Source organism: Lampris incognitus, chromosome 13 (genome assembly GCF_029633865.1).
Source record: "Lampris incognitus isolate fLamInc1 chromosome 13, fLamInc1.hap2, whole genome shotgun sequence".
Classification (NCBI taxonomy): domain Eukaryota; kingdom Metazoa; phylum Chordata; class Actinopteri; order Lampriformes; family Lampridae; genus Lampris; species Lampris incognitus.
In genome coordinates, this window is record NC_079223.1 from 4820619 (window position 1) to 4836284 (window position 15666).

The 15666-nt window shown below is 42.6% G+C and overlaps 1 protein-coding gene across 1 annotated transcript in view; it reads right to left on the reverse strand.

The window, feature by feature from the left end:
• The window catches only part of eys (eyes shut homolog), a 292598-nt gene that overhangs the window by 76929 nt on the left and 200003 nt on the right, over positions 1-15666 (reverse strand). The window contains 1 exon segment of the mRNA XM_056292252.1: positions 5550-5700. Within this exon segment, the coding sequence (XP_056148227.1) occupies positions 5550-5700 (151 nt within the window).

Here is a 15666-nt window from a genome sequence, read left to right on the forward strand (position 1 = left end):
ATTCATGAAGAAAACTTCATTTTTATTCATTACTTTTTTTTTTCTTCCAATAATGAAAGGCTCACATTGCTCATGTGCAAACGTGTTCCTCCCCCGGGGTCTATACTTTGCAGACGGGCCTTTGGCAGCAATTACAGCTGTGAGTCTTCTGGGGTATGTCTGTGTGAGCTTTGCACACTTAGATTTTGGTATTTTTCCTAATTCTTCCATGCAAATTGGTCCCAATCTGTCAAATTAAACGGAGTGTCAGTGGGCAGCGATTCTCAGATCATACCACGGATTCGAAAGGATAATTCTGTTTTTGTTTTTTTTTCTACAATCTGGGTGTTATTTTCCTAGTTCCTGCCATCGTGTATATTTGTTATGAGATCAGTTTTTACTCAATAGCTTCATTTTGGACATTTTGGCCATGGGAGCAGTGCTGGACACAACTCGACAACTGGGTCTTTTGGGGCGACTGAACACAAATGTCAGACATGTTTCAATAAGTCCTTTTAACCCAATTATCTAAACTGCATATTTACAAGTGAAAATGAAAAAAGCAAGTTAAAAATTACTAATCAAAATATCCAATGTTATGTCCATCATAATTCAGCTTGCATGAACGATGAGCATATACTTCCTGTAGGCATCCAGGTGTGGCTATCCTCAGTTCTGTTCAACGTGTATGTGGCTGACCCTCTCATAAGCTGTTGTGTAAAACCTATATTCTAGTAAACCTAATCATATCTACAGTCTAGCTGAGGTGGGAGGGTTTTTGAAAGGACGGGTTTAAAGGAAGTTTATCCCTATTTTACTGCTCATATAGTACATAGCTAGGTGTCATTCTCGCAGTCCATCTTTTTCTTCTCACCGGACATGCAGCTGCGGCTTGCCATCTACAGTTCAATGCAATTAATAGGGGACAAACACACAATCCTCATTAAGTGCCAAAAAAAAGAAAGAAAAAAAGATACTACACTGAGTAGTTTTTTAAAAAAAAAATTGTTACTGTCAATTCCTATACTACTATTTCCTGCAACACAGCCTACCAGCCATCACCAGCGGCAGTCCCTCTGCTGCAGCACCACAAAGCAAACACCAAAATGGAATTTAACAATAAAATGAATGTGAATTTTCAAAATGACCACTCAAATTCGCCATGACAGTCTGCTGTAGCATCATGTTATTGCCCAGTCCCTTATACAGGGCTGTAATTTGCACTTCAGCTGCAGCTCAGTGTCCGCTGCATGCCATGCTGAACACACTGCCTTGCATGTTGTCTCTGGAACCAAGCCGCTGCACCTTTCACTGATGATACTGTGAAAACTCACATCTTGAAATTTTCCCATCAAACTCATCAAGATTCAAGATTCTTTATTATTACGTCTCTAAGTACAAGAGAGTAAAATTCTTGTGTTTCGGCCCCTCAACACTGCAGCAACAATAGCAATAAAATAACAACAAAACAAAAGAAAAAAGCAGTAACAATAATAAACAGTGTGTGGTGTATGTAGGCTCTGCCTTAATAAACACATGCCATATATACTGCTTACCTACGGGCTTGCAAACAAGTTCTGCTACTCCACTTTGGCTCAAAATGGTTGTGCATTCCCTATTTCATGGAAAAGATCAACCCCTCTGAGGAGGGTTTTCTGCACTGAGCGAGGATTTCTGTCTCTCCAGTACACAGAGAGAGCCACGAAGCCGAGTCAAATTCCATGTATGTGCAAACCTACATGGCCAATAAACATGATTCTGATTCTGACTTGAACTGTAGATGGCCATCTACAGTTCAGAAAAAAACGAAAGAAGGATGGATGACTGCTGACACGATGTCTACGTTACTGGATGAGCAGCGAGTATAAATGAGCATACATTTTCAAAAAACCCAAACTATTCCTTTAAGGCTTCCATAGCACCCATAAGACAGTGTTGTGAAGCTGTGTCCACCCGCGATCCCGTGTCAAACATGTTCCCAATGAAGCCTGTGAGTGAAATGATTTAATTGATACGCTAGATGGCAAAAAAATTACAAAAATAAGCCCGAATGTAAGGAAAAGGAATTTTACTTTGAGTCTGGGCTTCAGCAGGACCACTGCAGAATCATCCTCCTTTAGGCCATTGCTTAGTAGTTGTGCTGTGTGCTTTGGGTATTGCCCTGCTGAAATATGAATCTTCACTCTTGCTGACTGTAACAGGCTCTCCACAAGGATTTGTCTGCATTTGGCTCCATCCGTCTTGTCCTAAATGACAACAAGCGTTCCAACCCCTCTTGCAGAGAGAAAAGCAGCCTCGTAGCATGATGCTGCCATCACCAAGCTTTACAGAACGGATGATGTTTCGGGCGGTTGGCGTTAAACACAGGCCTTTGTTTTCAGGCCAACGAGCTCAACTCCCGTCTCCTCCCACCACAACATGTTTGGGTTTTTTTCTGTAAATTCTCAGATTTTGTCAGATGGCTTCTGGAAAAATCTAGGCATGACTTAATGTCGGTCTTCCTCAGAAGTGGTTTCCTCCCAGCAACTCTGCTAAACAGGTTGAATTTGTGAAGCGCTGGGGAGATCGTCGATCTGTGAACAGTAACTTCCTCCATTAGAGCCAACGAGCTACGTGCCTCCGTCAGCATGGAGCCGGTCTCTTCAGCGGCCCTTCCCTGGTCTTCACCACAGCAGGACTGACCTGAGCCGCTGCTTCACTTGTGCCACCTCACAAAGTCGTGCAATCAGGGCTTGAAATTAACCTTTTGAGTCACCAGCCAATATGGCTACTAGATTTTAAAATACATAGCCACTCATAATCTACACAAGCCAAAACTGTCTTCTTGAAATAATCCAGATTATAAGTCACTGCGTCTGTTTCAACCTATCTGATAGTGAAAATAAAAGCCATATAATAAAACTACATACAGTATAAATCAAAGCGAGAGACAGAGTTTCTATATGTTTGTTTTTCTGCCCAGTTTATGCCTGGCACACACTGGAGCACATTTCACATCCCAGCCAATATCGAATATGTGGGGGGACCGCACATGAAGACAGACTTGACATATTTTGTCTGTCAGTCATCTGTCAAACACTTGACAACAGGCCAGAACAGGGCATCACACACCACTCGCAATTATACTGTCAATCAAGTAGACTCCCGACTCTCCGAACATTTTATTTTAATTATTATTATCATTTCTTTTTTTGTTGTTGCATGTTCGGACCACACACCTGTTGTGGCTCGCCGCCTGATAAATGCAGAGCAGTGGTTCTCTCTGCCCAGCTCTTCCCCTTGTCTCTTCTATGTCGGTGCATCTGGCGTGAAACGCCGAAGGCGGTGATGCTGCCTGCTGCCACAGGCGGTACTACAGCGAGCTGCCCGGCAAGCTGCGCCGGGCGAGCACGAGAAAATAAAGTAAAGCCATTCAAATAAAACAGTTCGCTGCGAGCGAGAGTTTGAAGCCCTGTCACTGGATGTTTCTTAAACACAATGCACACTGGGACTCGTCGCTGACTTCTCTGTTGTGTACACGGTCTCGCACCTTTGGCTTTTTTTCTCTCCAAGGAATCAGATTTTTTCTCTTTAACTGGGAGAGTTTCACGACCAGCCGGTTGTTAGAAAGCCTCGAATGGCCCGTCACCTGACACGGTCTATGGGGAAATGAACGGGGTTTTGTTTCCTTCGGGAACCGAGGCCGCCCCCGTCTCGGCTGTATTGGTTGGGGACTTCAGGCCGTGTTGTCGCACAGTAAATCCCAGCACGAGCACAAACAGGTCCTCCTCATCATATTTAATTCTTCATATATCTTACAATGCCATTATCATTCTGCTACCCTCTTTCAGTGTTGCATCGTGTAAACTGTGTTTTATTCTGTACACACAACATCCATTGCACGTTGTGGGTTTTGGGAGAGAGACCCTCCTCTGTTGCGCTCCCTGAGGTTTCTCCCTGTTACAGGTTTTGTTAGGGAGTTGTTCCTTATCCGATGTGAGGGTCTAAGGACAGCACGTTGTGTTGCTGTAGAAACCACGGAGTACCAACAAAAAATGTGCTCTTATCCTTGAACACTACACAAAGTGATATTATTGCATTCACATCTCTTCTGGCTCGCCGAAGGATTCTCTTAGCCTGGAAATGTCTGTCAGCACCATCACATTCTGGGTGGTTAAAAGATATGATGTCACATTTAACATTAGAAACAATTAAATATACTTTGAGGGGGTCAAAAGAACGTTTTTACTCCAAATGGCAGCCTTTCCTCTCCTATTTTCTTTCTTCCTATTTTGCAAACCTGTCTGTATTACCCTTGGAGTAGAGATCAGGCGGTGAGGAGACAGCCGTCCTAATTCTATCACAACTACGCTGAATTTGTCTTTATTCAGCTGCACCCTTGCTGCTTCGGCTGGCTTGCTTACTTTTCACATGTATTTTACAAATGTGCATTGTTTAATGCTCTTGCCTACGAGACTTAATCAGTGTAAACCCGTGAAACTGTTATGAACAGATGAGACTGAGATACGGGGGGTGGGGGGGTCGTCTGTTGTTTTGCATTTCTTCTAAAAATATAAAATGTGGAGATATTTGTTACTATTGGACAGTGTATTTGTACCTACATCTCCAATGAAAATACTTTTGAGGAAAAAAAAAAAACAACAACAGGGAGGGAGGTAGTAAATTTGTAATTTGTGATACCAGGCTACACAAATAAAACGGACTTGACTTGAGTGCGCGCATGCAGTTTTGAACGAGAGCAGAGCACATCTGCAGAGCACATCTGTGTGAAAGCAGGCTGGAGAGGACGGAGAGGACTGGCTTCTGATTATAAATCTGTATGTAAGCATATATAGGCTGCATTTTACATAGCGCTTTTCTAGCTGCAACAGCCGCTCAAATCGCTGTACAATTAATTAATGCCTCACACTCACCCACACACCAGCCATAAAATACCATTATTCATTAAATACCATTAATTGGTGCTCACACATCGATGGCGTGTCAGCCATGCAAGGTAACAACCAGCTCATGGGGAGCAGCTGGGGCTTAGCTGTCTTGCTGAGGGACACTTTGATATTCTTGCCAAAAGGAGGCAAGGATCAAACCAGCAACCCTCCATGACCTGCTGTACTGTCGAGCTACTGCCGCCCCATAAGCATAAGAAACTGAGCTCTTGAATTAAAAGACCACGCTCTCGATGTAAGGCTGTATCATCACGCCATCGTCTCCTTGCCATGACGAATCTTTAGATCGCCACTGTTGACAGTCAGTCTATTCAGAATGACGCTCTGGCCCAGCGGCCCCCCACCTACAGACACGCAGATGATCAAGACCACAATGGACCACAAGAGGCCCTGTGGTCCATTGCACCAAATACTTGATAATACAAATACTGCAGCTAAAGCATTCATTAAATGTAAATTGCTCTCACTGTCTCATAATCATAGAGCATGAAAAAATTAAAGTATGCACGTTATTTAAAAGTGAGTAAAAATGAGTTTTATTTTCAAAACACCCGCAAAACCTTAATAAATAAATAAATAAATAAAGAAGAAGAGAAAGAGGAAAGCATGAGATGCACATCTTACCGGACGCTGATCGCCACCCATCTGTTGTTGTTGATGGTCTGGCTTGCAGCTGCTATCAACATGTGCCCACTACTACAACCAAGTTCAGCAACAGGGCAGCCATCTTGAAGGAACACGTGAATAAACTGATCCCCAAAATTGTGCTCCTGGCCTGGAAAAGCAGAAAAAGAAATGCAATAAGAATTCATTGTGTTCAGTTCTTTTTTCTTTCTTTTTTCCAAGCTAGAATAACTTGGACATGTTGTTGTCACACACTTTCTTTAAATATCCCAGTGATGAAAGATATCATCTACGTAAGCAGAATAAACAAATTAATAAATACACTAAAACGCCTACATTTTACCAATGAATTGCATCCAGAAATTCCTTTTGGGACTCTGAGACTAAAGAACAAAACAAAGGCAAACGTTATCATGTCCAGAATTCAGAGGTTTTCCCTCTATTTTTAAGGACAGACTGACCTGCCCTTTCTGAACACATTTTTTAACATTGGGAGTTTGAATCATAACCGAAAATAGGCGTGGTTTTATCAATTCAAAGCTATTGGCTACTGTCTTCCTGGGCAGGTGGGGCTCGGTACCGCTCGTCACTTGCCTGCGAATCATATTCTTCATATGTTTTATAAGCCCATTATAATTCTGTTTATCCTCTTTCAATGTTGCATTGTGTAAAGTGTGTAAACACAACATCATTGCACGTTGTGCATCTTGGGAGAGAGATCCTCCTCTGTTGCTCTCCCTGAGGGTTCTTCCCATTTTTTCTCCGTGTTCAAGGTTTTTCTTTAGGGAGTTGTTTCTTATCCTATGAGAGGGTCTAAGGACAGGATGTTGTGTTGCTGTAAAGCCCCCTGAGGCTAATTTGTAATTTGTGATATTGGGCTATACAAATAACATTGATTTGATTTGTTTTTTTGATTCTGCTGTAGAAAAAAAAAGAGAAATTCAGTGGCACGAGGATTTAAATCCCAGAGCAATTCAGATAAATAGACATATAGATACAGATAGATACAGATAGATAGATAGATAGATAGCAATACGTTGTAGCAAGATTGATAATAAAGTCTCAGTAAAACAGCACAAACTCGAGCCAAGAAGCTAGCAGGAGGGGGTGAAAGAACGGCTTCTCCGTGGTGTTATAGCATCTCACTACGGACACACCCTATATTATATGCAAACTGACTGGTGTCTCCGTATCCACCGGCACAGTTTGTCATTGGACACCATCTGCAGCCAATCACGGATCTCTCTCGAGTGCCGCAGACGCGCTGCTTTGGCCACTGAATTTCTCTGTGGTCACATTCCAACTCGGAACATAGCCTATCAATAGGAACATAGCCTGTCAATAGGAACACAGCCTATCAATAGGAACACAGCCTATCAATAGGAACATAGCCTATCAATAGGAACACAGCCTATCAATAGGAACATAGCCTATCAATAGGAACATAGCCTATCAATAGGAACATAGCCTATCAATAGGAACACAACCTATCAATAGGAACATAGCCTATCAATAGGAACATAGCCTAGCAACAGGAACACAGCCTATCAATAGGAACATAGCCTATCAATAGGAACATAGCCTATCAATAGGAACGCAGCCTATCAATAGGAACGCAGCCTATCAATAGGAACACAGCCTATCAGTAGGAACATAGCCTATCAATAGGAACACAGCCTATCAATAGGGACACAGCCTATCAATAGGAACACAGCCTATCAATAGGAACACAGCCTATCAATAGGAACACAGCCTATCAATAGGAACATAGCCTATCAATAGGAACACAACCTATCAATAGGAACATAGCCTATCAATAGGAACACAGCCTATCAATAGGAACACAGCCTATCAATAGGAACACAACCTATCAATAGGAACATAGCCTAGCAACAGGAACACAGCCTATCAATAGGAACATAGCCTATCAATAGGAACATAGTCTATCAATAGGAACATAGCCTATCAATAGGAACATAGCCTATCAATAGGAACATAGCCTATCAATAGGAACACAGCCTATCAATAGGAACACAGCCTATCAATAGGAACACAACCTATCAATAGGAACATAGCCTAGCAACAGGAACACAGCCTATCAATAGGAACATAGCCTATCAATAGGAACATAGTCTATCAATAGGAACATAGCCTATCAATAGTAACATAGCCTATCAATAGGAACATAGTCTATCAATAGGAACACAACCTATCAATAGGAACATAGCCTAGCAACAGGAACACAGCCTATCAATAGGAACATAGCCTATCAATAGGAACACAGCCTATCAGTAGGAACATAGCCTATCAATAGGAACACAGCCTATCAATAGGAACACAGCCTATCAATAGGAACATAGCCTATCAATAGGAACACAACCTATCAATGGGAACATAGCCTATCAATAGGAACACAGCCTATCAATAGGAACATAGCCTATCAATAGGAACACAGCCTATCAATAGGAACACAGCCTATCAATAGGAACACAGCCTATCAATAGGAACATAGCCTATCAATAGGAACATAGCCTAGCAACAGGAACACAGCCTATCAATAGGAACATAGCCTATCAATAGGAACACAACCTATCAATAGGAACATAGCCTATCAATAGGAACACAGCCTATCAATAGGAACACAACCTATCAACAGGAACACAACCTATCAATAGGAACACAGCCTATCAATAGGAACATAGCCTATCAATAGGAATACAGCCTATCAATAGGAACACAGCCTATCAATAGGAACATAGCCTATCAATAGGAACACAACCTATCAATAGGAACACAGCCTATCAATAGGAACATAGCCTAGCAATAGGAACATAGCCTATCAATAGGAACACAGCCTATCAATAGGGAGTTTCAGATTTTGATGTCAGTATCAGTTTAATAAAGCACGCCATCAACAAGAGAAAACCATCAGTAAATTCAGAGATCCCAAATGCCTCAGCTGAGAAAGTGAAAGTCATTGTGAAAGGCATTTTTGAAGTCTACAGATGACAGCTGTAATTCCATAGTTATAAAGCTGTCCGGCACTGTACTGGACAGCTTTATCCTGTACTGTACTGTAAATAACCCACGTTTTCAGGGAGAGTCCCACCCCTGACTTCTATTTTGTTGTGTTTTTAGCTTGGTCTGTTACTCCCTATGCCATGTTTTTATATTCATTCAATTTATTTTATGTATTTGTATTTTGTGTATTGGGTGTAAAGCACTTTGTAAATGTATGTTTTTAAAAGTGCTATATAAATAAAATGTTGCTTGCTCGTTTGTATGGGTATGGTTAAACTTTATTGTTAAAAGTTTTTAATTTGAATATTACCCATCCATCCATTATCCGAACCGCTTATCCTGCTGTCAGGGTGGCAGGGAAGCTGGAGCCTATCCCAGCAGCCATTGGGCGGCAGGCGGGGAGACACCCTGGATGGGCCGCCAAGCCATCACAGGGCTACTTGGAATATTAATTAAGAAGCATTTTTAATTGAATTAATTGGAATAGTAATTCAATTAAAAATGTTTTTGCTCAGAACATAGTTACAGCACATCATTTGCAGGGTACACAGGGAGTACTGGTTCTTTCCTATTTAAGGATGCACCACTTCGTATCCCAACCTTACCTCGCACAGGGATTTCTCAGCTGGGATGGTGGATGGTAAAAGTTACCAGACATAACTCGTTCAGAGAGAAATGTTTTTCCGGATAACTTGGAAACCTGATGAACGTATATACAAAACACTGTTGTCTATGGGTGATATTAGCATATCCTATGCGAACTATTTTCACCGCACCTGTTTTTGTAACTGTCAAAAAGCAAAACTCTGAGACCAGAAGGCAAAAGCACACGCAGACAAGCGCTGTTTTCAACATTTATCCTCCGCTTGTTTTCCGTAAAGATGGTTTATGACACTCATGCAAACAATGTGCCCCTGCACGTCGTTTGTGATGCTGCCAGTATTCAGCAGGCAACACTGAAGTCTGCACAGATGGGAGAGAGAATTTAAGTAAAGTGATGCTGGCAATGAGCCAAAGGCATCATTATATGAGGATAAAGATAATAACATTTCTTTCTATCTCAAGCCTTTAATTTACAGTTCAGATTTTTTCTGTTTCTAGGATCATTGGTACGGATTCATTAAATTGTAATACGATCTGCCCGTTCACAAAGTCATAGATTCACAGTGTCCTTGTAGTGTCTGAGTAAAGCGCACATTATTACTATAAAATGCTGTTAATTCTTTAGACTCCGCTGTTGCTTTCTGAACACTACATACATGGTTTTTTCAGGGTTTACTGGCAAGTAAGACAATCTCCGTTTCTAATTACAAAAAACAACACACAGAAAAAATAACCCCTACAATTACACATCTTTTTATATATATATAAAAAGATGTGGATATGTGGCCTTGATTAAACAGAATTTAAAAATATATATAAAGATAGATGTAGGGGAAAAAAACTAATACATAGCAGAACAAGCTTGTTTTGTGTGTCACGCACCCTTCAGCTGCCGATGTGATTAAACAACAAAGAAAAAACATACGCAGCCAATAAATACTACACTGCCCTGCATCATGCCCCTAGTTACGGTGCACAGCAACCAACGGGAGGACCGAAAACATTTGAAATTTTTTGAAAAACAACATCAGAAACATGGAATGGTGCTGGAGCAGTGTTGGAAGAGCAGACAGTTAAAATATATAATATCTAATAAATATCACATGTATCATCTAATGGGGGGGGTAATAAAGACACTGGTTTACTTGTAATTGCAAAGTAGACATTTTTTCCTGTGTCTACAGCTGGTGGCCAATTCATTTCTAGTACCCCCCCTTCATTAGATGATACACATGTGATATTTATTAGAAGTTATATTTTTATATTTTAACTGTCTGCTCTTCCAACTGCACTCAGCACCATTCCACTCTTTGATATACATAAAGTACCCTGTTGGATTTTACCTTGTTGTATTTTAAATGTATGCTTTTTCAACATGCCTTTAAGTCCCTGCTTTTTCAAAACAAGCCCCAACCCCCCCATTGGTTGTAATGTTTCTGATGTTATTTTTCAAACGCTTTCTATCCTCCCATTGGTTGCTGTGCACCGTAACTAGGGGCGTGACGCAGGGCAGTGTAGTATTATTGGCTGTGTTTTTTCTTTATTGTTTAACCACACTGGCAGCTGATGAGTGTGTGACGCATGAAACAAGCTTGTTCTGCTATGTACTGAAGTTTTTTCTCCTACATCTATCTTAATATTCCGCCCCTCATTTGCTGAGCACTTTTATCAACACCACTGACGGCTTCCAAAAAAACCAAACAATGATATATATATATATATATATATATATATACACTACCGTTCAAAAGTTTGGGATCACCCAAACAATTTTGTGTTTTCCATGAAAAGTCACACTTATTCACCACCATATGTTGTGAAATGAATAGAAAATAGAGTCAAGACATTGACAAGGTTAGAAATAATGATTTGTATTTGAAATAAGATTTTTTTTACATCAAACTTTGCTTTCGTCAAAGAATCCTCCATTTGCAGCAATTACAGCATTGCAGACCTTTGGCATTCTAGCTGTTAATTTGTTGAGGTAATCTGGAGAAACTGCACCCCACGCTTCCAGAAGCAGCTCCCACAAGTTGGATTGGTTGGATGGGCACTTCTTGCGTACCATACGGTCAAGCTGCTCCCACAACAGCTCAATGGGGTTCAGATCTGGTGACTGCGCTGGCCACTCCATTACCGATAGAATACCAGCTGCCTGCTTCTGCTCTAAATAGTTCTTGCACAATTTGGAGGTGTGTTTAGGGTCATTGTCCTGTTGTAGGATGAAATTGGCTCCAATCAAGCGCTGTCCACTGGGTATGGCATGGCGTTGCAAAATGGAGTGATAGCCTTCCTTATTCAGAATCCCTTTTACCCTGTACAAATCTCCCACCTTACCAGCACCAAAGCAACCCCAGACCATCACATTACCTCCACCATGCTTAACAGATGGCGTCAGGCATTCTTCCAGCATCTTTTCATTTGTTCTGCGTCTCACAAATGTTCTTCTTTGTGATCCAAACACCTCAAACTTGGATTCATCCGTCCACAACACTTTTTTCCAGTCTTCCTCTGTCCAATGTCTGTGTTCTTTTGCCCATCTTAATCTTTTTCTTTTATTGGTCAGTCTCAGATATGGCTTTTTCTTTGCCACTCTGCCCTGAAGCCCAGAATCCCGCAGCCGCCTCTTCACTGTAGATGTTGGTGTTTTGCGGGTACTATTTAATGAAGATGCCAGTTGGGGACCTGTGAGGCGTCTGTTTCTCAAACTAGAGACTCTAATGTACTTATCTTCTTGCTCAGTTGTGCAACGCGGCCTCCCACTTCTTTTTCTACTCTGGTTAGAGCCTGTTTGTGCTGTCCTCTGAAGGGAGTAGTACACACCGGTGTAGGAAATCTTCAATTTCTTAGCAATTTCTCGCATGGAATAGCCTTCATTTCTAAGAACAAGAATAGACTGTCGAGTTTCAGATGAAAGTTCTCTTTTTCTGGCCATTTTGAGCGTTTAATTGACCCCACAAATGTGATGCTCCAGAAACTCAATCTGCTCAAAGGAAGGTCAGTTTTGTAGCTTCTGTAACGAGCTAAACTGTTTTCAGATGTGTGAACATGATTGCACAAGGGTTTTCTAATCATCAATTAGCCTTCTGAGCCAATGAGCAAACACATTGTACCATTAGAACACTGGAGTGATAGTTGCTTGAAATGGGCCTCTATACACCTATGTAGATATTGCACCAAAAACCAGACATTTGCAGCTAGAATAGTCATTTACCACATTAGCAATGTATAGAGTGTATTTCTTTAAAGTTAAGACTAGTTTAAAGTTATCTTCATTGAAAAGTACAGTGCTTTTCCTTCAAAAATATGGACATTTCAATGTGATCCCAAACTTTTGAACGGTAGTGTATATATATATATATATATATATATATATATATATATATAAACTTAGCACAGAAAGTAAGGAAATGTGTGTTTGGTAGATTATTTCTTTGTTGTAACAATGCTTCTTGGCAGTGAATCTTATATCAGGCAGCTGGTTGTCAGCACCTGGGGTACCAGAAGCTCAAAACAAGAGTCAACAGCAACAGCAAAATAAGCTGTTTGGCATTGGCAGAGAAGATTTGGCAAATGTTTCATGGGCGCAACCCACATACTCAGCTCTGCTGCTCATCCCACAAATGCATGTTCCTTACAAATGTGGCGCCATTTAAAAGGGGAATAAACAGGCTTTCCAACGCTATAAGATTTATTGCCAAGAAGCATTGTTACAACAAAGATATAATCCACCAAACACACATTTCCTCACTTTTTGCGCTAAGTTTTTATATAAATATATATATTCCAGTGGGTCAAGTAAATTCTTTATGAGACAGTACAAGCCTGTTTCATGCCATAAGCCATCACCAGCTGTCAATAAACATTAATAAATTATCCACAGCTGATGATCGCTAATGGCATGAAACAGGCTTGTACTGTCTCATAAAGAATTTACTTGACCCACTGGATTATTTTGCTCCTTATGCGTTGAGCACTTTCCCTACCGTTGAGTGTTTCTTTAAATAATAAAGTTTTATATATATATATATATATATATATAGATACACTGATGAGCCAAAATATTATGACCACCTGCCTAATATGCTGTTGGTCCTCCATGTGCCGCCAAAACAGCGCCAACCGGCCGAAGTGTAGACTCTACAAGACCCCTGAAGGTGTCCTGTGATATCTGGCACCAAACATTAGCAGCAGATCCTTCAAGTCCTGTAAGTTGTGAGTTGGAGCCACTGTGGATCAGACTTGTTGATCCAGCACATCCCACAGACGCTCAATCAGACTGAGACCTGTAGAATTTGGAGACCAGGCCAACACCTCGAACACTTCATCATGTTCCTCAAACCCTTCCTGCACAATGTTGCCCGCACCGAGACCTGGCCATCACCATGACAACACCGTGGTGACGCCAACTCGGACTGTGAGGAATCTGGGTGTGATCCTGGATGACCAACTGCCATTTGCTGCAAACGTTGCATCGGTTGCTCGCTCCTGCAGATTTCTCCTCTACAACATCAGGAGGATTCGCCCATTCCTCACCGACGAGACGGCACAGGAGCTCATCCAGGCTCTGGTCACCTCCCGGCTAGACTACGGCAACCCCCTCCTTGCTGGTGCCCCGGCGTCGGCCATCAGACCTCTGGAGCTTGTTCAGAAAGCTGCAGCTCGTCTGGTGTTCAACCGCCCTAAGTTCTCCCACACAACTCCCCTTCTCGTGTCCCTACACTGGCTCCCAGTAGCTGCTCCCATCCAGTTTAAGACTCTGGTGCTAGTCTACAGGGCAGTGAAAGGAGCAGCTCCTTCCTATCTCCAGGCCATGGTCAAGCCCTACACCCCCGCCTGACCACTTCGCTCTGACCACTTCGGGACGCCTGGTTGCCCCGTCGCTCAGAGGCCCCTGCTGCCGATCGACCCGGTCCCAGTTCTGTTCTGTCCTGGCCCCACAGTGGTGGATTAACTCCCCACTGATTTCAGGACAGCGGAGTCGCTGCCCATCTTTCAGCGCAGGTTGAAAACTCACCTCTTCAAGAACTACTGGTACCCTGTTACTTGTTCTTACCACTTATTGTATTCACTCATTTAAAAAACAAAAACCTCTTTCTGGCGCTTTTACTTTAGCACTGGTTTTGCTCTTAGATGCTTGTTTAGATGCACTTATGACCTCTGATGACTAGTAGTTCTCCTGATTTCCTACGTTAAATGATGCACTTATTGTAAGTCGCTTTGGATAAAAGCCTCGGCTAATGGCTGGAATGTAATGTAATGTAATGTGTGCAGAGTGGCAGGGTGCATTATCCTGCTGAAAGAGGCCACTGCCATCAGGGACTACCATTGCCATGAAGGGGTGTACCCGGTCTGCAATGATGTTTAGGTAGGTGGCACACGTCAAATTGACGTCCACATGGATGGCCGGGCCCAGGGTTTCCCAGCAGAACATTGCCCAGAGCATCACGCTGCCTCCATCGGCTTGTCAACTTCCCACAGTGCATCCTGGCGACATCTCTTCCCAAGGGGAACGGCACACACGTACACGACTCGCGTGCCCATTGTAGGCACTTTTGACGGTGGACAGGGGTCATCACGGGTAGTCTGACTGTTCTGCGGCTACACAGCCCCATACGCAACAGGGTATGCACTGTGTGTTGTGACACGTTCCTCCTGTAACCATCATCAGAATTTTCTGTAACTTGTGCCACAGTAGTTCTTCTGTCGGTTCGGACCAGACGGGATAGCCTTTGTTGTCCTCATGCATCGATGAGCCTCGTGCGCCCAACACCCTATTACCGGTTTGTGGTTTGTCCCCCCTTGGATCACTGTCAGTAGGTATTCACCACTGCTGACCGGGTACACCCCACAAGCCTCGCTGTTTAGGAGATGCTCTGACCCAGACGTCTGGCCCAAACAATTTGGCTCTTGTCAAAGTTGCTCAGGTCTTTACTCCTGCATCCAACTCGTTGACTATGAGAACTGACTGTTTGGTTGCCATCTAATCAAGCCACCCGTGAGTCTCATGTCGTTTATTTGACAGGGACAACGCACAATTTTACAACTGCACCAGAGTTAGCTGGCAGCTAATTTGCATCTGCAGTCCCTGGGCAGGCAAACAAACATGGTCGTAATGTTTTGGTTTTTGGAGTGGTCATAATGTTTTGGTTCTTCAATTTATACATCCATCCATCCATCCATCCATTATCTGAACCACTGATCCTGCTCTCAGGGTCACAAGATGCTGGAGCCTATCCCAGCAGTCATTGGGCGGCAGGCGGGGAGACACCCTGGACAGGCCACCAGGCCATCACACAGGGCCCACACACACACACACACACACAGACACACACACACACACAAACACACACATTCATACCTGGGGACAATGTAGTACGGCTGATTCACCTGACCTACAGGTCTTTGGACTGTGGGAGGAAACTGGACCCCCTGGAGGAAACCCACACAGACACAGGGAGAACATGCAAACTCCACACAGAGGACGACCCGG